The sequence below is a fragment of the Miscanthus floridulus genome, chromosome 16 (genome assembly GCF_019320115.1).
Source record: "Miscanthus floridulus cultivar M001 chromosome 16, ASM1932011v1, whole genome shotgun sequence".
In the NCBI taxonomy this organism is placed as follows: Eukaryota; Viridiplantae; Streptophyta; class Magnoliopsida; order Poales; family Poaceae; genus Miscanthus; species Miscanthus floridulus.
The window spans coordinates 118,928,371-118,955,598 of NC_089595.1; the positions used below are offsets into that span (position 1 = coordinate 118,928,371).

Consider the following 27,228-nt stretch of genomic DNA (forward strand, 5'->3'; position numbering starts at 1 on the left):
CTGTCCTGTTCATAAACAAATTCCAAAGAAACCCAAACAAGGATCGGAGGGAAATAGCCGGAGATGAACAGGTCAGACGTGGGACCCGGGTGTCATCCTCCGTTACTACTACGCTATGCCTACGCAGTTTCGGGACCAGACGCAACGGGACGCTGCAGGAGCGGGACCGGGCCGCGCCCATCGTCTGACTACTGAGCCCGACCCACGTCAGCCCGGGAGCTAGCTAGCCGTTGGGCCTTGCCGTCATTTTCACCATGAAGCACGTAGCTAGATTTGGGCTGTGGTGTCCGTTTGAGTTTGACCTCATGCGTTCTCGGCCATGCTCTGCTCTCCTTGCGTGCACACCGCCACCCAACACGAGGGGCCGCGCTGTCTCCATGACCTGTGGGCCACGGCTGCCGTCCCGTGCCCATCGCCCGGATCATGTCTTGTGTTGGAAGGTGTGTGCGCGTGAGCTGTGTACGTGTGTGCGATGCCCAAGCCTTTCCCCTAGCCTGTGTCCCACGCCTACACCTCCCGTAATGGGAATTATGCTCCGCGCACTAAGACCGCGGTAAAACGAGTAAACTCCATTGTTTACTCACCACAAAACGGATGTGCTACCGTGATTTGTTCAGACTGACTAACTAACTACTTTCGGGGTAATTCCATATATGCGAACACCATTCGAGGTGCAATTTTAACCTATAATAATTACCATTAACCTATATCAATCAGGGCATGTTTGCTTTTGCTCTCAGATAACCAGCCTCTTCGTTTGGCGGTGGCTTGTCGTAAACGATCGTAAATTTCCAGTTGAAACAGTATTTTTCTCTCACACAAACCAGTCAGCAGTACTTCTTCACGAAACAGCAACGATATGAACCAGCCAACCGAACAGGCTGAACATTGATTGGTGTTCGGACTTCGGAGTGTTCCCAGTTGTCTGATTTTGGAAGCCTGGAGCTGGAATCGGTGCATGGTGTGTGTGCTGTCTAGAGGCTTCGAAGCAAACAAAGTATTATTACATGTAAGATCACACCCTACGTGGCATTGACTAGCTTTGGTTGTACAAATTAAAAAAAACTTCCCCACTCACGTGGTAGTGCGGATGGTTCGTCCCCAGTTACATTGAATCCTAATTTGTTTCCCTTTTCATGCATCGCTTCTTTTACTCTATGCATTTTAACCTTTTTCACGTAGCTGTTGTATGAAAAGAGACAAACAAGGTAGATCAACCACTTGTGGATCATGTGCCTATCGATACCGTTCGAGAAAAATCTCTAAGATATGTCTCCATTAAATTTTTGTCGTTTATGTATATGTGATCATATTAAACTGCCCGGTCTATGACCTTATATGTGTTAAATGTCTACATATACATCGTGTGTCTACATATATATCGTGCTTCCCTTGCACCGACAACCCTTGTTAGGGTGTTCCCGACAAGGGGTGACATCGTCAGCGGCCAGCCTGTGCCGGACAATGGATTTCACGCATGAAAGGTAAATAGTAATATTTTTTCTATAATAGGCGTCGTGGACCCCCTCTTATATCTTATATATAAAAGCCCCGTTCGGCTTACCTTATATCCGGCTTGTTCGTCTTCTTTTTTCAGTCAGGACAGTATTTTTCTCTCACAATATTTCAGTCAGAACAATGTTTTTCAGCTACTTTCAGCCAAGTTTCAGCAAGCCAAACGGAGCCAGTATAGCTGACCAAGTACTACCGTCAAATATAGGTCACCCAAGCGTGCAGGGTGCCTCTAGCAGATACGCCGTCTGGCCATCACGAGTCGTCCCCTGTCTTTTTACAGCTGTTTTTGTTCTGTTTCCTCACGCCTTTTTTTTCAATAAGGGCCTATTCATTTGGCAGGGAAACATCCCCGGGATCTATTCATACCAGAAATACTTCACTAATCTATACTAGTTTTAATTAGCTGAAAGGATTCCTGATTGAATTTCACCCAACCAAACAAGCCCTAAAAGTGTTCAGCTGTCATTATATATAAGCCGGCTTATAAGCGAGTGTTTTTCCTCCCCACGAATCAGTGGTACGCATCAGCACGGGGGCTTTACGAGCAGCGCCGAACATAGCCGAATCAGTCATCAGTGTAGTGTGCAAACTTTATTATTGTGTGCTTGCTTGCTTCCCTTGTACTGTCGGCCCTTTTCTCCACCTCCCCGATCCATGAGGCTTTTACCTGTGTACCCTTAAAAAAGATGCCACACTCCTGCGTACCCCTCAAAAGTTGGTCGTCACCTACATGCCCTCGCTCGAACTTTTCTTTTCCCTCACGCCATTCCGTCGGCGTTTGCTCCTAACGGTGGGTAACGGCTCTGGAGAATGACTCAGTTGCCCTTGGGCTTGTATGGGCGTCTGAACTTTTTTGTTTCCCCTGTGCCATTGCCAGGCCAATTGGTTTTCCCACAGCTCCTCCTCTGGCCATCTTGCAGGAAGGTTCCCAGGCAGCTGTAGTTGAAGGCCATGCACCAATGGACAAGAGGGTGCAGCAGCAGCTTAGGAGGATTGAAAAACTTGTGTATTTGTGCTTGATGCTTGCTTTGTATGCTATTTTCAAGAAGTAGGCTGCTGTTGTGTGTGTGTGAGTTTTCATGGATGTATGGATCAATCAATGCATGAATGAATAGATGAATGAATGAATGCTTCTCATGATTCATAACGACATTAAGACAAAGAAACTAACAGTTCACTCATCCATCACATAACTGGTAGCATAATGTGTTTCATCACCAACAACATATGGTGTTTGATCACATCACTTATAGTTTACACATAGAAACTAAATTACTAGAGTTTGTTCACATCACTAACATGAACCATCAATTACACATGTTCCTGGATCACCTGTTTTGAGCTGACACATGGACTCAATTTGTCATTTTCTTAGTTTCCTGTTCAGGAATTAGCCAGAAACTGGTAGTGCCACTAACAGGTACTAGTCTGGTATCTTTTCCACAATGACCAAAAAGTCTAATTGTTATATACCTTGAAAAATCTGAAAATACATGAGATTTGAGGATTTTCTTGATATTCTTGAATTTCTCTCTCAGCTCTGTTATCTTGGGCACATCTCTATAGGCTTCAAAATGACTGCATAGTTGGTTCACTGCCTGGAACAGAGTTAGAAATTGGTTGGAAATCATGTGCAGAATCATGCAAAACAATCACTACAAGTGTTAAAATATTCCAGACATTGAAATCATTTCTAGAGCTTTTACAGGTTTATCAGCTAATTAAATCATTCTTACCTCCAGCTGTGCAGCTGCTTCTTTATACTGCCGTTTTGACGCCATAACCTGAAGTTGCTCAACAGCCAAAACTGTACATAAGTTAACATGATTTAGATGAGGTTGGTGTCCTTTGCTATTCCACAACACAGAAAGAGAGGGAGGGAAACTAACCAAGCATAGTAAGACGGTGAAGAGCGGTTATTGTAGTTGTTATGTGCCTCTTAGCGCAATCCAACTTTTTGATGTCGCGACAGATTTCTTGAACCATAGTTTCACTTTGTTCATCCTTTGTTTTTATTTCATGTATCTTGTGCATTAATTCCTGTTAGTACCAAATTTGATCAGAACTTTGTTTTTATTTCACTTGTAATGCACTATTAATTGCTGCAACAAATGCAGAAACCAGTTTGTTTTACTAATCCAGTTATCTGACCAGGCAGCAGGCACGATGCTTAGTCAACTGATACAATAGCTTCATAGTGAGAAATCTTAATAGTGCATAACAAGTGAAAAAAAAAATCGACCTGAACAGCATTTGTTGCAGCAGCAAGTTCTTCCTTGGCCTTGGTTCCCGAGTTGCTCTGTTAAGTAAAACATTCTTCCCATTATCCGGTGTAGCATAACAATGAGCAAAAGCATAATTTCATTTGGAGCAATTGCATTGACATAGCACTGATCAAATTATGAAACACGTCAGTTTGGTCAGTTCAGTTTAACTGTTCCAGAACAAAGAGTGCACACATTACAAATAGCATCACTGCATGACACAGAACAAGGAGGCCAAACCTGCTGTCGGACAGCTGCGAGGATGCTAGCGTCCACTCGGCGAATCTCACTCTGTATCTTTTGCATCAGCGGCTCCACGACCGACAACGACGCCTCTGCAGGTCACCGGAAAACCAGAAGCAAATTGTTACCCTAGGAGCTCCGAACAACAGCACAGCATCACGAGCAAAGTCCCCGTGCGAGCGAGGAAACACCGATTCGATTCGAGCGGGAGCGTGCGTACCTGTGGGGAACATCTGGTTGATGTATTCGAGAGCGCTGGACTTGTCCATTTCTCCGGCGAGATCTCCGCCCCGGGCGTCCGCGCTCGGAGGATCTGGTGAGGCCTAGAAGGATCTAGAAGGGGAGGGCAGTGCGGAGGAGCTGATCTGGCGGGAACGGGCGTCGGTCTGCCCCTCGCCTTCGCGAGGGGAGGAGGTGGAATCGCCGGCGGGTACTCGCCGTCGTCGGCAGCTCGGCCGTTCAACGTTCGCCGCCGCGTCCTCCCGCGCTCGGGTGAGAGAGTGAGGAACGCGAATGGGGAGAGACTGAGAGAGAGAGGCGCTCGGGTGAGACTGAAGGAGATGCGGCCCAATATGTCAGTGACCCAGAGGGCAAGGAGGGTATTTTTCTAGCTCGGTCCCACATGTCAGAGCCGCCAAACGGCCAAAACCTAACAGAATGCCGACGGAATGGCATGAGGGAAAAGAAAAGTTCGAACGAGGGCATGTAGGTGACGACCAACTTTTGAGGGGTACGCAGAAGTGTGTCATCTTTTTTAAGGGTACACAGGTAAAAGCCTCCCGATCCATCCATTCATCCATTCCCAGCAAGCAAGCATTGCCTCCCCTCTCCCCCGGAGCGGAGAGCCGGCCGGCCGGCCTCCCATGGCTACCTCCTCCCGCTCCGCACCGCGCTGACGTGACGCCGCCGAGGGACCGAGGAGCGAAGACCTCCAGCTGGAGGAAGAGGATTCGGAAGAGGAAGGAGCGGCCGCGCGCCCTTCGCCCCGTCTTGCGTCGTCGGGGGGCCCGGCCCTTCGCCGGCGACGACGAGCACCCACCACGTACGCCCGCCACCTCCCCCTCCCCTTCATGCCGCACTCCAAACCCTAATGTAAGCTATTTCTGTTCGGATCCGATCCACTCCCCAGTTACCGTATATCATACTCGCGATTTTTTTTTTTTTTTTTTTTTTTTGCAAATTCTTCTCCCGCCTCTGGTTCTCTATCTTAGTTACTATGATGACGGTACCGACGCGACGCTTCTTCTGTGTAGGTTGCTGAGGAGCAGAGATGTCGACGACTGGCGAAATCCTGCGGGCGGAGCTATCTTCCAGGACACCGCCGTTTGGTCTGAGGCTATGGATTGTGATTGGCATCTGCATCTGGGTGGCGATCCTGTTCATCCTAGGCTTCATGTGCTTCTGGTCCATATACCGAAGGAAGCCCAGCAAGTCGTCCTTCGACAGCACCAATACCATCCCGGTGTCCCAGATTCCGGACGTCTCCAAGGAGATTGCGGTGGACGAGGTGCGTGAGCACGCTGCCGTGCAGAGCTTCCATGTGCACGAGAGCCGCTCGCTGGCAGTGACAGTGCAGGAGAAGCACTGCGAGAAGGATTCCGGGAAAATGCTGGGCCACCTGGTCAGGAGCAAGTCGAGCGACGCGGATAATCTGAGCCAGTGCAGCTCGGCGTACCAGTGCGAGAGGGCTGCGAGCTCGTACTCTGGTGATGAAGGCAACTCGGGCAATGCTATTGCTAGGAGGCAGTACTCTCAGTATCCGACTGTCTCAGCGTCTCCGTTGGTTGGTCTCCCCGAGTTTTCGCATCTCGGATGGGGCCATTGGTTTACTCTCAGGGATTTGGAACATGCGACGAATCGGTTCTCCAAGGAGAATGTCATTGGAGAAGGTGGATACGGGATAGTTTACCGGGGTCGACTCATTAATGGGAGTGATGTTGCAATTAAAAAGCTTCTTAATAACATGTAAGAAGCTCTGATGATTGTTTTTACCTTAACTTTCGTATAGAACCTGAAATGGTCTCAGCATTTTGATAGTGTTTGGTATGTCACTGTAGGGGTCAGGCAGAAAAGGAGTTCAGGGTTGAAGTTGAGGCAATTGGGCATGTCAGGCATAAGAATCTTGTCCGCCTTCTAGGATATTGTATTGAGGGTATCCACAGGTGAAGCTATTTCCTGATCAAATGCGCTAATTGTTTGCAAGCTGTTGTCTCTGCTACCATATATATGTACTTCAATACAATGACTACTGATCCACATATAATTGCACCCTATGTTCATGTCCACATATAATTGCACCCTATGTTCATGATCAAATGTCGAAGCTCCAACCCTTACGAAATCTAGCGCTTGATCACACTTTGAGAATGCATCTGCCTTGGTGCATTGATTCAACTGTAACATTTCAGCCCTCGAGAATTTTATCCGATGATCATAGTAATCATTGTTATGATTTACCTAGCTTGCAACCAAGCCCTCAGTCAAGCATTCTCTCACTTTGCTTGACTGTTTTCTATTTGTTGAATACCATAATAAATAGTTTACAACTTATGACCAGCCTTTTTTTTTTAGAGGTATGACCAGCCTTTTTAGTACCCAGTAGAAGTGTACGTCTGTTATTGATCCATCACCTCGGACGTATTACTTCTATTATTCATCAGTTTGTGTTGCGCTTTGTTCTTTACATACCCGCTGATGCATTTATGCTGTGAAACTTGTATGGTAGCTGTTATAGTTTGGCACAACATGGTAACAGATGGTATTCTTTTACTGGACGGAAGCGTTTTACGGAATGGTTCACTGAAATCTCATAATGTCTCGTGCCCCATTCTTTCTTTGGATATATCATTGCTCGTGGTGCTTTGAGAGGAATACAATAGGTCTTTGGCATTCACAAGCCTTATAGGTCTAACCAATGCATTACGGGCCTGTTTGGTTCCTGGTGTAGCCTGGGGGTGCTCTCCCACTCCCAGGCACGTCTATCTGGCCGACTGGCACTCAGAATTGACAGCCTGGGAGCTTCCTACCCAGGCAAATATGCCAGTCCTTAATTAGAAGCCAAACAGCCATGATTTACTGGCCTGTCAACATCATCATATTATACCTCTAGAAGCTCTTGTTCGCCAACTTTTGCGTTAATGTCTGATATAATGCTAAGAACAACTGTGCCTAATGAGAATATAAGTCTTCATAACTTCAATTGACAACATAAGCAGGTTTTCTAAAGATAATTGACCATTTAAAACTTTACTGTTCTACTTGTACCTGCTACCGCATGTCACTTGGCACCCCAGATATGCATTTTTACTATTCACGTGCCTGAACCTTGATTGCTTTTGCTGGGTTTCAACTCTAGCCTACCCCAACTTGTTTGGGACTTAAAGGCTTTGTTGTTGTTGTACCTAAAAGTAAAATAGTGTACATTTATGTTAGTAATCTGAAAATTGCTGTAATCCACTACGGTATTTCTTTTTCCATTTGATCCCTGTTTTTTTGTTGCTGGGTGATAGTTAGTCTGGTCCTGGTAGGATGTGTTGGTTGTGTGTGTTAGGAGTGGGTGCCCCCCCCCCCCCCCCCCCTCCTCTATGTAACATCCCTTTCTTAATGAAACACAGTTCCCCTGTTTGTTTGAGAAAAAAAATCCGAATTGAAGAGAGCTGAGTCATGCTCCTTAAATTTGACTTTCTATCTCACTGCTGGCCCACTGATTCAATGAAACCTTGGCAATTATATATTTTTGTGAGGTGATGCTATTAGAGCCTTTTTGTTTTCTCCATCTAGGTTCAACCTGATTAAACATTTAAAGTGGACACCATTCAAATCTATCTGCTTCATACTTCCTATGGTTATTTAATCCATCTGAGCGTTCTCTTAATCATATCCTGTTATTCCAGGATGCTTGTGTATGAGTATGTGAATAATGGGAACTTAGAACAGTGGCTTCATGGTGCAATGCGTCAGCATGGTGTTCTTACTTGGGAGGCCCGGATGAAAGTCATTCTTGGAATTGCCAAGGCGTAAGAAATGACCCATTCATCATTTTGCATCTTTTATATGCATAGGTTTATTAATGTAAGATGTTTTCTGTAACTGAACAATATACAGGCTTGCTTATTTACATGAAGCCATAGAACCAAAAGTTGTACACCGTGATATCAAATCGAGCAATATCTTAATTGATGAAGAATTCAATGGCAAGCTTTCTGATTTTGGACTGGCCAAGCTCTTGGGTGCTGGGAAGAGCCATATCACAACTCGAGTTATGGGAACATTCGGGTATGTTTTTTGCATGTTTTTCTTTATGGGAACATTCTCTGGAGTAGGATTTTTCTTCACTAACTGGAACTTATGGTATTCACATGCAGTAGGGAGTTTACATATTTAGAGCTTTGTTTTCTATTTTTTTAAAGAAGACTTAGCTCTGTACAGCTTTGTATGGAAACAGCCATTCATCTTTTATTTCACTACTGTTTCAGGTATGTGGCTCCTGAGTATGCCAATACAGGTCTGTTAAATGAGAAGAGCGATGTCTATAGTTTTGGGGTGCTACTACTGGAAGCAGTGACTGGGAGGGATCCAGTTGACTATGGCCGGCCTGCTAATGAGGTGAGCATCTGCTATTGTCGCATGCATATGCTGAAACAAGAAGTCCATACTAGTTGCCATTTGTTTCACAGAAAACAGTATCTGCTTGCTAGGAGGACAATATGCTTCAGGTGTATGTATATCTTGGGTTTATGACCTAGTAGCCCTTATGGCAATAGTACTTTTAAATTTATGCTTGGAGCTGTGTCAGATCTGAATGTTGATCAGCTACAAGCCCTATAACATGGTGGCTGTGCAGGTTCATCTGGTGGAGTGGCTGAAAATGATGGTCGGCACTAGAAGAACCGAGGAGGTAGTGGATCCCGACATGGAGTTGAAACCAGCGATTCGTGCTCTGAAGCGCGCACTTCTAGTGGCACTGAGGTGTGTGGACCCAGATGCTAAGAAAAGGCCCACTATGGGTCAGGTTGTTCGGATGCTCGAGGCAGAAGATGTCCCGTCACCGGAGGTTTGTACATCTTGAGCTTTGGTCCATCGATACAACTACACCATAATTCTTGCGCAGTAGTGCTAAATCTTGTACTGTGGTCTGAAGGACCGCCGGAGTCGGAGGGGCCACAGCAACAATGTAGATAACGAGTCCAAAGCAAGCTCAAGCGAGTTCGAGATAAACCAGTGATCAAAGAGAGTCAGGACCGTCATCGAGGTTACAGCCCTAACTCCCAGTGAGAGAGCACAGCAGATCTCCATGTTCAAGAACTCGGTTTCAGTTCAGTTCGCCGGGTTGTCTATTGCCTGCTCACTCATGTATTCAGCAGGCCGTTCGGAAGGTTGACCTATTTGTGAATCTGCACGGGTTTTCACACCGGTGGGGCTTTGGATGGTGGGCATGGTTGATACTTGGGCGCTTTGGATGGTGGCGGTGGGCATAGTTGGTACTGATAGAAATAGGAAGGACATTGCATTTTGTACTGTAGGTATTACCTTTCCTTGGTGGTAGCCAGAGTAGAGGGCAGAGTTGGATCGATTCCCTGGGAGACTGAGACTTGTGGATCCTATTCGTGTTCTGTTTGTCCAGCAGCTTGTACAGAAACTTTATTCTCTGGTTCTTGGTTATGACTCATCGTCGAGTAGAAAAAATGATCCGCTCTTTCCTCATGTGATGAGTGTGGCTTGAAGGTTGAAGCATTCAACCTTTTCGTATTCGTTTCCAGTGGAGTTGATGATGTTCTTTTATGTGAATTTTCTGTAAAATTCAAGCGAAACGACTAGCATCCGGACGTCTGGCCCGAGAACATGTCTGGACGCAGCTCGGGGCCATTCGATTCAAGGAACAGGAGCCATCTGATCCCAGCGCATAACAGAAGAAATGAGCGCGCCTACTGACCTACCCCTTCCCCATGTAACAGAACAGAAAGAGCATGTGCCCCCGCGTGACTCGTGGTGGCCTGTCGCGACACCATCCCAATATGCGTCATCAGCATCGAGGAGGGGAGGGGGTGGTGTCTGCCTGCGCCTCTAGTTCAGATGCCCAGCCGGCGCTGAGAGAAGGTGGAGACGCCGAGGCGAGGCAGACGAAGGGTGAGGAGGGAGTGAGATGCAATACCTGATCCACTTTTAAAAACATTCAGATACAATACTTGCAACATAGGTCTCAAGACAGACAAAACACTTAAAACATGCATATGAAACACTTGCAAACACACCTCAAAAACATTGTAAAACATACACAATACCCAGATAAGACACTTGTAACATATGTGTGAAACATATGCAATATCCAAATAATCACACATGCAATATACATCTGAAAAAACAAATAAAAGATTGGGAACATAAACTTACAACATACGTGTATAATCATTGCAACATCCATGTTACTTTTGCAACATCCTTATGAAAACATTTACAACATATATATATATAAAACATAGGCTTGCAACGTGCGTTTTTCATCTTTCTTCTTCCATACGACGCAGCGCAAGCGGAGGATGGGCAGGCGGAGGGCAGCGCCGTCGCGGCCCCTTTTGGAGGCGAGTAGAGGGGGCGGCAGGGATAGGCCGCCAGCGAGCTTTGGCCAGGATGCGGTCTGCCGCCGTTGCAGGCGGGAGGAGAGGAATGTGGGGACATGCCGCTGAAAGGATCAAGATGCCCAAGAGAGGGGGGTGAATTGGGCTAATTCTAAATTCTCTTGCAATAATCAAATCCTACGGATAGCCCAATTAACCCCTTGTGCCTTGAAAAGTGTTTCTATCAAACTAATGCACAACGAACTCGCAGCATATGTTCCAAACTTACTCTAGTAAGCAATTCTATGGATGTAAAACAAGTATTAAATTGCTCAAAGTAAATACTCAAAGTAAATGCTCAAAGTAAATAGAGAGAGAAAGGAACGCGGCGATGTTTTGCCGAGGTATCGGAGAGTCGCCACTCCCCACTAGTCCTCGTTGGAGCACCCGCGCAAGGGTGTAGCTCCCCCTTGATCCACACAAGGATCAAGTGCTCTCTACGGGTTTATTCTTCGACACTCCGTCACGGCGAATCACCCAAAGCCGCTCACAACTTGAGTTGGGTCACCCACAAGCTCCGCCGGGTGATCACCAAACTCCCAATCACCACCAAGCCGTCTAGGTGATGGCGATCACCAAGAGTAACAAGCACGAACTCTCACTTGACCACGCGAAGCCTAATGAGAAGATGGATGCACACTTTGCTACTCTTGATTTGCTAGTGAGGCTACTCTCTTGGATTCTCAAATCACAAACATCTCACTAGGACCTTGCTCTTATTGGCACTCACAAACGTGTTTCTCAGCTGTTAGAATAAGCAAAAGTAACTCCACTCACGAGTAGAGCTTCTATTTATAAGGCAGCCTGAAAAACGAACTGTTATGAGCTTCTGCGGGGTGACCGGACGCTCCGATCGTTTTGACCGGACGCTCCGGTCAGTTCAACCCGCGCAACAGTTTTCAAGTGATGACCGGACACTGTCAGGGTCCGGTCAGTAATAACCGGACGCGTCTGGTCGCTCTTGGATGCTTACTGTACTCGACCGGACGTTGGATACTCAGGGTCCGATCAGTATTGACCGGACGTGTCCGGTCGCACTTTCTCAAGTCTGGACCCTTACTGGAGTCGACCGGACGCTGGCCCTCAGCGTCTGGTCACATTGACCTTCCAGCGTCCGGTCACGCCAGACTTGTTCTCCTCAGTCAAATGAACTGACCGGACCCTGCGGCCAGCGTCCGGTCGCACCGGAGCCAGCGTCCAGTCAGTATTTGACCCTCCATTCACTTCCAACTTTCGAACATATGTGAATGAAGTTTGCTCCAAGGATCTTAGACATTCATAGGAGCTACCTAGAGCTAGTTTTAACAAGTGTGCACCACACCTAACTCACTAGACTCAACTAGGTCAAGCTACTCGTTCATACCCCCCTTAATAGTACGGCCAAAGGAAAAACAAAGTCCTAAACTACTCTAAGTGTCTCTCCAACTTCAATTAACACTTAGAACTAGTTATCCTTAACCTTGTCGTCCATCCTTTGAAAACCGAAACGATTTCCATCGTAGGGGTATAACCAACTCGATTGCCCAATCGATCTCTATTACCATGACCTAACTTAATTGCCTCTGCAAAACACACGTTAGTCATAGTAATCTTGTATTAACATTAATCACCGAAATCCAACTAGGGGCCTAGATGCTTTCAATCTCCCCCTTTTTGGTGATTGATGATAATACCACCTCGAGTATGTTATGGAGTGAGGTTTTTTACAGGCTCGGTTCATATAAGCTTTTGTCGATAAGAACAAAAGTGTTAGGTAAGCTTATATGACCTAAGCCAACACAATGTACTCAAAGGATATGAATTAAGCATGAGTACAAATAACAAGGCTCATTTGCTTCGAAGTATAAACGCGGAAGCAAAAGCAAATGAGCATACCACAAGTGATATGACATATAGATAATACAAAGTAGAAATCACACATGTCATATATCACAATCACGTAGATAGCACTATCACATATATATAATAGTATGCATGAAAGTAAACACACAAATGTAAAAGTAATAGTATATCACACAAATAAAACTCCAAATGTATATAATAAGCTAATATGAGAAAACTAGCTCCCCCTAAAACTCGCTTCCCCTGAGTCTACATACTCAAACCCTCTCCCCCTTTGGCGTCAAACACCAAAACCTAAGGGTCGGTCGGCGGGGCTACAGCGGATGAGTCAGGCGCTAAAGTACATGGAGCAAGATGGAACTGGGCGCCATCATCATCTGACCCTGAGCTCTGAACTGACTGACCCTCTAAAGCAGGAAGTGTCGTTGAAGCGGTCTGGGTCTGAGCTAGGGCTGGTGCTGCCTGTGAAGCTGCTAGTATGTCTGTCGTAGGATCTGACGAGGCGACAGACGAGGGGAGCCTCTGAGTAGTCATGATAGCTGGAGCTGCTGAAGATGGACCGGTAGTATGCATGTGAGGAGGAGTAGGCATGCCGGTCAACTCGCTGAAGGATGCTCCAAGACTCCTGGAGACTGACGTGTCAGGCACGAATAGCGAGGAAGACTGCTCTAGTGTGAAGCCCGTCTGAAGTGGAGTGAACTGCAGTGCTACCACGGGTGAGGCTAACCACTGGGACACCTGTACAAGAGGTGAAGCAAACTGAGCTGGAGGCAGTCCCTAACTCTGGAGCCCACTGGGCTGTACTGCTGGAGTCATCGAAGTGGTAGGAGGCTGTGTAAGCTGGGGCGAAGGCTGTGGCGGTGGAGCCCCAATAGCTGTCACTACATGCTGCATGAAACCCATTAGCTGCTGCTGCAAGAGTATCTGCTGCTGATGCATCTGCTGCTGCTGCTAGATGAGCTGTTGCTGCCTCTAGAACTCGTCCTGACGAGCCTGAAACTGGGCAAAGGAAGCAGCTGTCTCCTGTGCCTATCTATCCTATGTCTGCTGCATCTGCTCAAGAATAGCAATGAGAGCGGGGTCTGTTTGCGGAGCAGGTGGAGTAGAACTGGAGCTACCGGCCTCTGCATCATGTCTGCGTGGAGGCATCTGAGGAATAGGCTGGTAGTCGTCGTCAGAGCTGTCACTGTACTCGCTCACCTCCTGCTGTGCCTCTAGCTCCTCCTCCTCAGTGGCTGCAATCCCTCTGATAATCTCATCCTACTAAGCTGCGGACTCTGGCACATCGGGATGACGGCTAGGCTATTTGGGTGCCTGAGGAGTGGTGTGTCTGATCCTCTATGACAGGTTGTAAGCTGGGAACTCTGTGGTGGCACCTGTATACTCATCCATCATACCAGGGGGCTTATCAAGCACAACTCTGCGGATGAGGAACATGATCCAGTGAGCATAGGGAAGCTGCCTGCGACCCTTGAATCCCTCAGCTATAGTATCCTCCATCTCTGAAAGAAGGAGGTCCCAGATATCAAATACTGTCTGCTGCATCAGGGCATTGAGAAGCTAGAGCTGTAAGCGAGTCAGGCCCTTCCTGTATCCCAACCTGGGAAGCAGTGTCCTCCTGATGATGGCCTCTAGCACTCTCGCTGTAGGAGTCAAGTCACTAGGGTTCCTGCTTGACCCCTCACCAAAGGGCTCCTTGAAGCAATGGCGCACTAAGTCTGTAGGGGGCACCTGCCCTCCATGAGGACACCTGGGAGGCGCCTGCTGTCCATAGCATACCTCATGCAGCTTGACAGGCTGATCCTATAGCCGCAGTATCTCTCTGGCCCTGCCACTCGTCACTCTGTAGTCTTTGCCTCTAAAGGCGAAGTGAATAAATCTGTGATGTGGATCGATATAGAGTGAAGCATAAAACTAACGGACCCAAGATGGTACATATATGCCCGTCTGTCCAATCAAATCTGTCAACCCTAGCAGATATGATAAGTAAGGCCGAATGTGCTCTTTGGCTGCTGTCATAATAGACTCTATGCGGCAGACTCTCTACGATCTGAACACTGCCACACTGTTGAGATAAGCATTATAGAAATCCTCCTACAGTGGTGTGTAGAAACCCTCAGCTGCTCTCTCATCCCTCCTTAGAGGAAACCAAACCTCAAACTCAACAAAATGCAGCTGCTAAACCTGCCTAGCTGTAGTGACCCTCAAGTCGAGGTGTACCACTGGAGGCGGACCCTGTGGTCTGGGTGGAGGGCGTGACCCCCTGCGCTGTATAGCTGGCCTCGGGTGAACTGCAGCACTGGTATGACTCGAGCGGCGTAGCTGAGGTGCCGGCTCAGTCTCCTCGGTCTACTGACCCTCCTAAGTCTTCTGGGCTGGCTGAGGCTCTGTTGGTGGGGGCTGCTGCTGTGCTGACGGACCCTCCTCTATGGCAACCCGTTGTCCTGTAAGCGTAGCAATCCCAGCTGGACTATCGTGACGATGCTCAACCTCCTCAAGCGTAGCTCTCACTGCTGGTGAAACCGGCTGATCTGCAATGACAACTCCACTGCGGGCACCACCTCTCTCGCCACGCTCTGCGGCCTCTGCAACAGCTGCTGCTCTCGCTGTCTCTGCGTCGGGGTACTTCCGCTTCTTGGATGTCACCTGCTTGGTTGACTTGCCCTTCAATCCTGCTGGCTGGCGAGGTAGGGGCCTTCGATCATCATCACCTGGGCCACCACCAACGTTCTTGGTGCGAGCCATCTGAACTAACAAGATGATGAACTACCGCTGATGAAGATCAACTGTCAAACTGCCGCTTTCGAGACTTGGCCTCGATCCTTACTCGCGAGCTTGGCTCCGAGTTGACTGCCAACTGCCAGAAGAACCATAATGGAACCGACTCGCAATCAAGGAGGTGGTAGGGCTAGGGCACACGGCGTGAGATGACTAGCAGGCTAGCGCAAGGAGCAACGGCACGGGGCACAGCCGCTGGCGGTGCAGGCAGGGGAGAGCGCGGGGAGGGTGCGGTGCTTTGGCTCGACGGCGTGGCGAGGTACGGCAGCGTGCGGCTGGCGAGGGGGCTGAGTGCGGTGGCATGCGTGGCCGGGGCACGGAGCTCGGCTGCGGGCTAGGCTCGGGCGGAGCTAGCTGGGCGGCGGCGCGGCTAGCTACGGCGGCGCGATTTGGCGGCAGCTTGGGCTAGGGCACGGCGGGATGCGGTGGCGCTGGGGGCTATTTGGATTAGGTCAAAGAGAAACAAGCCCGAAGGCGCGGTTAAATGAGGGTCCCGAACACGATAGAGAAGGAAACAGAAAAGAGTCCTGAAAATGCGCGATCCACTGACCGGACGCTCTGGTGGTAGCGACCGGACGCTACCACCCAGCGTCCGGTCGATTCCAGAGAGGTCCAAATCCTCTAGAATCGGGACTGGATGCGTCCGGTGGTCCATGACCGGACGCAGGCAGGGTCCGGTCAGTACAACTTGTGCATCCTTTGATCGGCCGGACGCTGAACCCTTCCTGACCGGACGCACAGACGTAGCGTCCGGTCACTCCTTCAGCAGCAGTTCACCTCCTGTGAACTGACCGGACGCTGGACAGCAGCGTCCGGTGCAGCGTCCGGTGCACCTTTTCCAGCAAATCACCAAACTTCCTTCACGCTGCCTGTTCCCAATCAAGTCCCAATATGAATAAGATCCAAATAAACACCAATTGGGACTGATGTGAGTGACCTCTCTAAAACTCTCATATTTTTCAAAATATTTTGCTTTAGGCTATAATTCTTTTTAAGAAAATAGGCAACAAGAGGGCAAATAGAACAAAATGACAAAACAACATTCATGCATATGCAATACTTGTAAGTAAAACTAGTTGCTTGTCAAGTTTGATCCAAGGTTAAGCTTCTTCACACGCTTTTCGGCGGTTATCTTAACCATGTTAAACAAGCCCTATATGCATTGCCACAAATCAAACATGTTGTATATTACAATGAATGCAAGGGACAACACAAGCTCAATTTTTAGTGAAGTTACTAAAATCAAGTACATTGAGCTCATTCCGCAATCTACAAAATGTAGCCTCATCTAGCGGTTTCGTGAAGATATCCGCTAATTGATCTTCGGATCTTACACCTTCTAGTGAGATATCATTTTTAGCCACATGATCTCTTAGAAAGTGATGGCAGATATCTATATGCTTGGTGTGAGAGTGTTGAACCAGATTATTTGCAAGTTTTACCGCACTTTTATTATCGCACAAAAGAGGTACTTTCTCTAGAACTACTCCGTAGTCTAGCAAAGTTTGTTTCATATATAATATTTGTGCACAACAAGCACCCGCGGCAATGTATTCCACTTCAGCGGTGGACAAAGCCACACTATTTTGTTTCTTGGAGGACCAAGACACAAGTGATCTACCAAACAATTGGCACCCTCTGGATGTGCTCTTTCTATCAACTTTGCATCCGGCGTAATCTGAATCGGAATAGCCAATTAATTCAAAAAAGCTCCTTTGGGATACCAAAGGCCAATGCTTGGTGTGTGCTTAAGATACCTAAGGATTCTTTTTACAGTAATTAAATGTGTTTCCCTAGGACTAGCTTGAAATCTAGCACACATACACACACTAAACATGATGTCGAGCCTAGATGCGGTTAAATATAATAAGTTACCAATCATAGAATGGTAGAGAGTTTGATCAACCGGGTTACCTCCCTCATCTAGGTCGAGATGTCCATTAGTAGGCATTGGTGTCTTTATTGGCTTACATTCATCCATCTTGAATCTCTTGAGAAGATCTTTTGTGTATTTCTTTTGAGAGATAAAGATGCCTTCTTTCATTTGCTTGACTTGAAAACCAAGAAAGAATGTAAGCTCACCAATCATTGATATCTCAAACTTCTTCGACATCAATTCACCAAATTCTTTGCATGAGTCTTCATTTGATGATCTAAAGATGATATCATCAACATATACTTGACAAATGAAGATATGCCCATCAAGCTTCTTGGTGAATAGTGTGGTGTCGACCTTCCCAATGGTGAAGTCCTTCTCAATGAGGAAGTCCCGAAGGCGCTCATACCAAGCTCTTGGGGCTTGCTTAAGCCCATATAGTGCCTTGGACAACCTATAAACATGATTAGGATATCTAGGGTCTTCAAACCTAGGAGGTTGATCAACATAGACTAGTTCATTAATAAAGCCATTTAAAAATGCACTTTTCACATCCATTTGATATAGTTTCATTTTATGATATGATGCATATGTAAGAAGGATACGGATGGCTTCTAATCTTGCAACCGGTGCAAAGGTCTCTCCAAAATCCAAATCTTTAACTTGAGAGAACCCCTTTGCAACTAGTCTTGCCTTGTTCCTCACAACAACACCTTGATCATCTTGCTTGTTGCGGAACACCCACTTTGTTCCAATGACTCTTGCACCTTTTGGTCGCTCTTCAAGATTCCAAACTTCATTGCAAGTGAAGTTGTTCAACTCTTCATGCATGGCATTGATCCAATCCGGATCTTTAAGAGCTTCTTCTACCTTGGTAGGCTCATAGCAAGAGACAAAAGAGTAATGAGCAATAAATGAAGTAAATTTTTGAGATCGAGTCATTACACCCTTTGATGGACTCCCTATGATGAGATCTTGTGGATGATCTTGTAGGAGAGGTGTATTTCTTCTATTGACCACTTGAGGAGAAGGTTGTAGAGCATCAACAACTTGTGCTTGTACCACCATTTGCTCATAGGAGATATGAGTATCTTCATTTTCTACTCTCCTATCTTTTTCACCATCTTATGGTACATTTGATGAAGAAGGTTGGTTAATGACTTGTACATCATCTTCATCATCTTTTGGCTTGATGTCTCCCACCGGAATATTCTTCATAGCCTCCCTCAATGGTTCATCATCTACATCATCAAGATTCTCATGTGCTCCTTGGGAGCCGTTAGATTCATCAAATTCCACATCATATATTTCTTCAACCAAGCCGGTGGCATGATTAAATACTCTATATACTTTGGACTTCAATGAGTAACCAACAAGAAAACCTATATCACAACATCTTTTAAACTTCCCTAGGTGTTGCCGCTTCTTGTAGATGTAGCACTTGCAACCAAACACCCTAAAGAAAGAGACGTCTGGCTTCTTCCCATTGAGCAACTCATATGGTGTCTTGACAAGGAACTTTTGAAGAAATAGGCGGTTGGATGCATAACATACGGTGTTGATTGCTTCCGCCCATAGAGCTTCGGGGGTGTTGTACTCATCTAGCATTGTCCTTGCAAGAGTGATCAAAGTCCGGTTCTTCCTCTCAACTACACCATTTTGTTGAGGAGTATAGGTTGCGGAGATTTCATGTTTGATTCCAACTTCATCACAATAGGATTCAATATTTGTGTTGTCAAACTCTTTGCCATTGTTACTTCTTATCTTCTTGAGCTTCACTTCAAATTCATTTTGAGCTCTCTTGGCAAACTTCTTGAAACAAGATGTAACTTCGGATTTGTCATGAAGGAAGAACACCCATGTATACCTTGAATAGTCATCCACAATCACAAGACAATAGAGATTTTCTCCCAAACTCTTGTATATTGTTGGTCCAAATAAATCCATGTGTAGGAGTTCTAGCACTCTTGTGGTTGACATGAAAGCTTTGGTTGGATGAGTGTTTGCAACTTGCTTGCCGGCTTGACATGCACTACAAAGCTTGTCCTTCTCAAACTTCACATCCTTCAACCCTCTCACCAAATCATTCTTCATAAGCTTCTTGAGTGAGCTCATCCCAACATGAGCAAGTCTTCTATGCCATAGCCGCCCAAGTATTGTTTTGGTGAATAGGCAAGTCTTCAAGTTTGCATCTTCGGAGATGAAGTCAACTAGATATAAGTTGTTGTATCTAAATCCATTGAATATCACTTGATTGTCATCTACCTTGGATACAACCACCTCCTTCTTGGTGAACAAGCATTGGAAGCCAAGATCACACAATTGCCCAACAGATAGCAAGTTAAAGCTCAATGAAGCAACATAGAGCACATTGGAGATGGAATGATCATTTAATATTGTCACTTTGCCCAATCCTTTAACCTTGCCCTTTGAATTATCTCCAAATGTTATTTTCTCTTGTCCATCTACCTCTTCATCTAGTGAGGTGAACATACGAGGATCACCGGTCATATGTTGAGTGCAACCACTATCAATAACCCAATGACTTCCACCGGTCTTGTAGTTCACCTACACACATGAGATTCAAACTTTAGGAATCCAAACTTATTGAGGGCCCTTCACCTTCTCAACAAGTGACTTAGCCACCCAAATCTTCTTAGGCCTACTCTTGTTGGGGGGTCCTAAGAACATGACTTTCATCTTTCCACTAGAATCTTGTCTAAGCATGTAGTGAGCATTGAAAGCAAATGGTCTAGCATGCTTGGGCAAGGGTGTGTGGTGGTGGAGTTTGACACTCATGAGCAAAGTGGCCTTCTTGTCCACACTCAAAACATCTCTTTGGCTTTAGCTTTGGCTTTGATTGTTGGTGTTGAGCTTGAGCCTTCTTCTTCTCTACACTTGCCATATATCCAATGCCACTTCTATCCATCTTCATGACGGTATTTATGAGTAGCTCACTTTGGAGATGCTTGCCTCTAGCAAACTTGCTCAATCCCACCTTGAGATGCTCTTTCTCCATCTTGTGCTTCTTGTTCTCTTCCTTGAGAATATCATTGTTCTTTTCTTCCTTGAGTTTCTTATTTTCTTCTTTGAGCTTCTCATTCTCAAGGATCAACTCTTTATCATAATCAAGAGTTTCTAGCACAATGGTGTTGTGACTTTTCATCTCTTCAAGATCTTTCATGAGCTTCTTATTGTCACTTTTGAGCTTGACATACTCATCATAGTCATTGCACTCAACCACTTGCTTGCCTTTGCTACTAGATCCATGCTCAATGCTCTCACCAATTAAATCATCACATGAGGTAGCTATATCAATCTTAACAACATGGTTAGTAGCATCATGTGGCTCATTTGGTAAGAATTCTTATGCAATAACAAGGGTATCATAATTGATCTTTAGAGTTATATATTCATCTTTTAGCTTGTTGTGACTAGTGATAAGCTCATTGTGCACCCACTCAAGTTTATCATGTTTATCTTTAAGCTCTTTCTTAGAAGATTTGAGCTCCTTGAGTTTGGATGATATAGAATCATTTGTTTCTTTGAGCTCATCATTAGCCTTTTCTAATGTATCACACTTAGCTAAAAGTGAATCATTTTTAGCATCAAGTTTTTCATTTGTAGCTCTACTCTTTCTAATGATCTTAGTGTATTTTCTTAATATTTTGACAAGATCATCATATATAGGTGAATCATCATCGCTATCGCTATCATCATCACTAGCTTGCTCATCATCACTACTATCATCACTCTTAGTTACCTTGCGTTCACCCTTGGCCATAAGGCATAGGTGTGTAGAGGATGATGGCGATGGTGGCGGTAAGGATGCATGATCAATAGCAATGGCAGCCACCTTCTCATTGTCACTCTCATCATCGGATGATCCACTTGATGAATCAATGTCCATGAGCCAATCACCGACAATGTAGGCCTTGCCACTCTTCTTCTTCTTGTAGAAGTCCCTCTTTTTGCCATCTCTCTTCTTGTATGGCTTGTTCTTTTTCTTTTTATCTTCATCGCTTGAATCATCTTTCTTGCCCTTGTTTTTGAACTTGTCTTTCTTGGGCTTTATGCATTGATGAGCTAGGTGGCCAAGTTCACCACAATTGTAGCAATCCATCTCGGAGATTGGCTTTCTTCTAGAGCTATTGAAAAACTTCTTCTTTTTATCGTCAAACTTGATGCCACTCTTGTTTAGCCTTTTTAGCATCTTGGTGGTCTTCTTCACCATGAGAGCAAGGCTTTCTTCATCATCTTCATCACTTGAGCTCTCATACTCAAGTCTTGCTTTGCCCTTATCTTGGCTAGCTTTGAATGCTAAGTCCTTCTCTTTCTTCTTTGTAGAGGATGAGCCATCTTGTGGTGTGATGTGCATGTACATCTCATGAGCATTGATCTTTCCCAAGATTTGTGTCGGTGTAGCGGCGGAAAGATCACCTTGATGTAGCGCGATCACAATGTGCCCATATTTGTCAATGGGGAGGACACTCAAGATTTTTCTCACAACGTCGGATGGTGACATTTGAGTAAGTCCAAGCCCATTGACTTCCTCTACAAGAACATTTAAACGAGAATACATCTCATTAGCACTTTCTTTGGGAAACATCTCAAAAGAGTTTAGCTTTTTAATTACAAGATGATAGCGTTCCTCACACTCACTCTTGGTTCCCTCATAGAGCGTACAAACGTCCGACCATAGTGCATGGGCGTCTTTGTGGTTCCTTACACGATTGAACACATCTTTGCAAAGGCCTCTAAAGATGGTGTTGCGAGCCTTTGCATTCTATTTTTCATAGTTCACTTCATCGCCTTGAAGTTGTGCGGCATTCTTAGATGTTGGAAACCCTTGAGAGGGGGTGAATTGGGCTCATTCTAAATTCTCTTGCAATAATCAAATCCTACGGATAGCCCAATTAACCCCTTGTGTCTTGAAAAGTGTTTCTATCAAACTAATGCACAATGAACTCGCAGCCTATGTTCCAAACTTACTCTAGCAAGCAATTCTATGGATGTAAAACAAGTATTGAATTGCTCAAAGTAAATACTCAAAGTAAATGCTCAAAGTAAATAGAGAGAGAAAGGAACGCGGCGATGTTTTGCCGAGGTATCGGAGAGTCGCCACTCCCCACTAGTCCTCGTTGGAGCACACACGCAAGGGTGTAGCTCCCCCTTGATCCGTGCAACGATCAAGTGCTCTTTATGGGTTGATTCTTCGACACTCCGTCATGGCGAATCACCCAAAGCCGCTCACAACTTGAGTTGGGTCACCCACAAACTCCGTCGGGTGATCACCAAACTCCCAATCACCACCAAGCCGTCTAGGTGATGGCGATCACCAAGAGTAACAAGCATGAACTCTCACTTGACCATGCGAAGCCTAATGAGAAGATGGATGCACACTTTGCTACTCTTGATTTGCTAGTGAGGCTACTCTCTTGGATTCTCAAATCACAAACACCTCACTAGGACCTTGCTCTTCTTGGCACTCACAAACGTGTTTCTTAGCTGTTGGAATGAGCAAAAGTAACTCCACTCACGAGTGGAGCTTCTATTTATAAGGCAGCCTGAAAAACAAACCGTTATGAGCTTCTACGGGGTGACCGGACACTTCGATCGTTTTGACCGGACGCTCTAGTCAGTTCAACCCGCGCAACAGTTTTCAAGTGATGACCGGACGCTGTCAGGGTCCGATCAGTAATGATCGGACGCGTCCGGTCGCTCTTGGATGCTTACTGTACTCGACCGGACGCTGGATACTCAGGGTTCGGTCAGTATTGACCGAACGCGTCCGGTCGCACTTTCTCAAGTCTGGACCCTTACACATTGACCTTCCAGCGTCCGGTCACACCAGACTTGTTCTCCTTAGTCAAATGAACTGACCGGACCCTGCGGCCAGCGTCCGATCGCACCGGAGCCAGCGTTCGGTCAGTATTTGACCCTCCATTCACTTTCAACTTTCGAACATATGTGAATGAAGTTTGCTCCAAGGATCTTAGACATTCATAGGAGCTACCTAGAGCTAGTTTTAACAAGTGTACACTACACCTAACTCACTAGACTCAACTAGGTCAAGCTACCCGTTCATACCCCCCTTAATAGTACGGTCAAAGGAAAAACAAAGTCCTAAACTACTCTAAGTGTCTCTCCAACTTCAATTGACACTTAGAACTAGTTATCCTTAACCTTGTCGTCCATCCTTTGAAAACCGAAACGATTTCCATCGTAGGGGCATAACCAACTCGATTGCCCAATTGATCTCCATTACCATGACCTAACTTAATTGCCTCTGTAAAACACACGTTAGTTATAGTAATCTTGTATTGACATTAATCACTGAAATCCAACTAGGGGCCTAGATGCTTTCAGCCGCCACACGGGCTGTGACCGGGCGAGGGTCGGGAGGAAGGGGCCGGCCGGCCGGGCGGGGGCAGGAAAAAGAGGCCTACGGGAAGCTCTGACCAGGCGGGGGATGGGAAGATGGGGCTGTTGGCAGGTGCAACATCCGGCAACGGGCGGAGGCACCACGGGAGATGCGTGAGATGAAGGCGTCGCAGGGAGTGATATGAGTGTTGGTTTGATCTCCCAACCACAGTGGCCCAACGGCCACTTGGGCCTTGACCTCGCGCCCTGATCGGGGACGCTCAGTCCATCTATGGCTGGCAGGCCCCCGTCACACTGCGCATTAAATAGAGGTAGGGTCGGCGGCTCTCAGTACGAGGTTCGCCTGAGCCGTACGCCCCACCTAGAAACCCTACTTCAATCTAACAGAGGGGCGCAGCCAGTGACGGGAAGTACTGTCGCCGCCACTGCATTGCGCCACCACCGCCGGTCTCCACCGCTACTCTGACCGTCGCTGCCGTGCGTAGATCTTCATCGACGAACCAACCAAGGCAGGGAGCTCCTCCGATGGTCAGATGCTCCTACTCTCTCTCTGTCTCCTACTCCCGAAGGAAGCTCTAGGTGTATTTGATTCAACTGATAAAGAAATCACCCACTGGATCCACACCTAGATGATCCAAAGTAGTTAACAATGGTATCAGAGCCATCGATCTAGTATGTTGATCTTGTCAGGGGCTAGAAACCGATTAGAAAAGAAAAGATAGACTAGATCCGTTCGGATCTAGACAGAGAACGAAGAACCGCATGGGGAAGATGAACGGTTTTTAAATCGGAAGAAGTAGAAACCCTAATCCTAGCAAAGAATAGAGAGAAAGGGGAGGGGTACCCATAACCCTAACCCTAACAGAAGGGAAAAGAAATGGACGGCGGTCTGGGGGAAGTCTTACCAGGGCTTCCCCGCCGCTATCACTACCGCCTCACGCGGGATGGAGTACCCACCACCGGCTTGCTGACGCGCGGGAAGAGAATCAAGAGAACAACAAAGAAAAGAACGGATTAGATCCTTTGGATCTGAGCAGACAGAAGGGGTTCATTAACCCTAACCCTAACTGGGTGAAGATAGAAGGGGCTCGGCCTCAAGATCGCTTGATCCGAACCCTAAACCCGTGAATCGAACTAGGGGAAGAAGAATAGGAACCGAAACCCTAACCCTAGATCCAATCCCCATCCCCAAATTGGTCAAAACAGAGAGAAGCAAGATCCAAACAAGCAGAAACACAGAAGGGGAAAAAGAAAAGCAAGGCCGGTGGCTTACCTCACCGCTACCATCTCCGCCGTCGTGCGGGAAAGACCGGACCGCGCCGGTGTTCGTCGCCGTGGTGCATCCGCGCAGGTACGGGTACAGGGCGCCGACACGGAGCCACTTGACGGTGGCGTGCTCTCCCGATGGGGAGCGCGCTCGCTAGCAAGAGGGCCCGCGGTGGCGCCGTCTTCGTCATCTCCTCCAGCGCGTCTCGCTGTCGCTCGAGATGCGTCGCGCTGCTGAGAGAGAGAGACGCGCGAGAGAGAAGGGGAGAAAGAAATGAGCCTAGGGTTCAGAGGGAGGCCGGCCGCGGTGGGGTTTTGATCAAGCGAAACGGTCGGACGGCCATTGGATTTGATCCAACGGCGTGGAATGACCAGGCCACTCAGCGGCCCAGGCAGGATTGAGCTTTCCCGGCCCAGGCCCAGGTTGCGGCCTAGGCGCGGGGAGGAAGGCGCGCGTGTAGTGGTGGGCTGTGCGCTTGTGGGCCGTGCGCTGCTGCTACTTGTGGGCCGTGCGCTGCTGCTGCTGCTACTTGTGGGCCGTGCACTGCTGCTGTAGCATATGGGTCGAGTGCGTGAGCAGCTAGGCCGCGTGCACTGCTGCTGCTGGGCTCTGGGCTACACAGTGCTGGACCAGGCCAGAATGCACAGTGATGATTAAAAATTGTTTTATTATTTTTCAGAAGCAAATTTTGATGATTTTATTCAAAGAATGATTTAAAATCTCTGATAATTATTGCACCAACATGTTAGAATTTTCAGAGAGTAGAAAAGTACAGTAAAATACTTCTGAAAAGTAGAAAAGAAATTTTGTCAATTTTCCGCTGTAAAGTTAAAGGTTTATTGTCTTCTAATTTGAAGAGCAGTTATAGTTATTCAGTAAATGATGAAAAGTTTATCCTCCAGTTAAAATTAGAACCAGCTGGAAAATTTTTAATTGGAGGAATAGACGGTTGATAGTTAAGATAAATTATAATATTGTTATTTTCTGACCAACGTTGATGATAACAATATTATAAGTTTATTTATGAGTTTAAGTTTAAAGTTAAATTATGGTATTATTATTTTCTGACCAATGTTGATGATAACAATATTATAATTCTATGAGTTTTATGTTTAAAGTTTAAATCTCTGATGAATTTTGCATGAAAGTGACCAATTTTTTAGAGAAAAGATAAAGATCAAGGAATGCTCTTAAACTAGAGAAATGTATTTTCATGTTTCCGCTGCAATGAAGTTGATTGTCTTCTAATTAAATTTGAACCAACGGGAGAATTTAATTTTGAGGAGCAGTACTATGTTTTCAAGATTATTGAATTTCTATACGTTAATTCTATTTCTGCCCAACGATGATGTGGAATTAATGTAGAAGAATGATGTTTTATTCTATTTCTGTCTAACGGTGATATAGAATAGAACATAAAGTTTTCAAAGTTTAATGAGCATTATTGTTGAATATTTTTCAGACAAAAGACCTCCATGCTTTCATTCTTGAAGGCAGAAAGAGAAATGAGCTGGGTACTTGTGACTCAGATGATGAAATGTCTAAGGGCAAGGTATGTATGAAAGAATGCCATTGGTTAAGGGACTGTGTTCTCTTTAAAGAATGGCTTCAAAAGAAAAGAATTCTAGGATATTGATCCAAGAAAAGAGATAGATCAATGAGAGTCTTCATTGAGAAATATCTTTTATGTACTCTCTGTGAAGAAGAATTTATTTTCAGTTTCACTTATGAGAGTTATAAAAGTCATACATATGTTTAATTTGACTAACATTGGATTACACATGTGTGTTAAAGAATATTCGGATTTATTTCTGAATTTGATGATTGAACACGAGCCAATCCTGGCAATTATGTCCGTTCAAGGGAATTATTTCCCATGGCGGAAAAAGGTTGTGATAGTACCCACATGGCGGGAAAAGTTTGAGAAAATACCCGTATAGCGGGGTAAAGTTGGCATAGTACATATGTTAACCAATCCTACATGGTGGGAGAGTTTAGCATAGTACTTATCCCGCATGGCGGGAGAAGGATGTGATGACTCATGTGCTCTAAGATGTATCCCACACATGGAGAGAAGTTTGAGGTAGCTTTTATGCTATCCTAGTATTGACCGTACATTCTGATTATGTCATGGTCATTAAGTACTCAATGAGTTTAAGAACAAAAGAAAGTTGCATGTGAACCAAAAGATAAGAATGATATGCAAGCATGACTTGCAGAAGTATTGATAATAATAGACTATGTTGAGTTTTGAAGTGTAATGAGAAAAATGTACTCCCATACGAATTTTGTTTGCATGATGTAATCATGTGGATGAAGTAAGTAATCAAAGTTTCCTCAATCACAAGAGTTCTGAATGTTTCGAAATTGTGGTAGAAAAGTTCATACCACATTTTGAGGGGGAGAAATGTAAGATTAATTAAGAAAGACAATTAAGAAAGATAC

At 45.9% G+C, this 27,228-nt stretch overlaps 2 protein-coding genes across 2 annotated transcripts; one reads left to right on the top strand and one right to left on the bottom strand.

The window, feature by feature from the left end:
* Positions 1–2,870: 2,870 nt before the first annotated feature.
* On the bottom strand, positions 2,871–4,291 carry LOC136511392 (vacuolar protein sorting-associated protein 53 A-like). Its single transcript, XM_066505465.1, has 6 exons — positions 4,243–4,291; positions 4,020–4,114; positions 3,758–3,814; positions 3,405–3,555; positions 3,252–3,322; positions 2,871–3,113 (listed from the first exon to the last, which is right to left on the bottom strand). Exons 1-6 carry the CDS (start codon positions 4,289–4,291, stop codon positions 2,871–2,873), a joined length of 666 nt encoding a protein of 221 aa, XP_066361562.1.
* Positions 4,292–4,834: 543 nt separating this feature from the next.
* LOC136514117 (probable receptor-like protein kinase At2g42960) lies at positions 4,835–9,728 on the top strand. The gene is made up of 8 exons (XM_066508102.1): positions 4,835–5,114; positions 5,276–5,987; positions 6,080–6,184; positions 7,916–8,038; positions 8,127–8,297; positions 8,498–8,627; positions 8,866–9,075; positions 9,163–9,728. The coding sequence occupies exons 2-8, from the start codon at positions 5,293–5,295 to the stop codon at positions 9,244–9,246; spliced, it is 1,518 nt and encodes a 505-aa protein (XP_066364199.1). The 5' UTR covers positions 4,835–5,114; positions 5,276–5,292; the 3' UTR covers positions 9,247–9,728.
* The last annotated feature ends 17,500 nt before the right edge of the window (positions 9,729–27,228 follow it).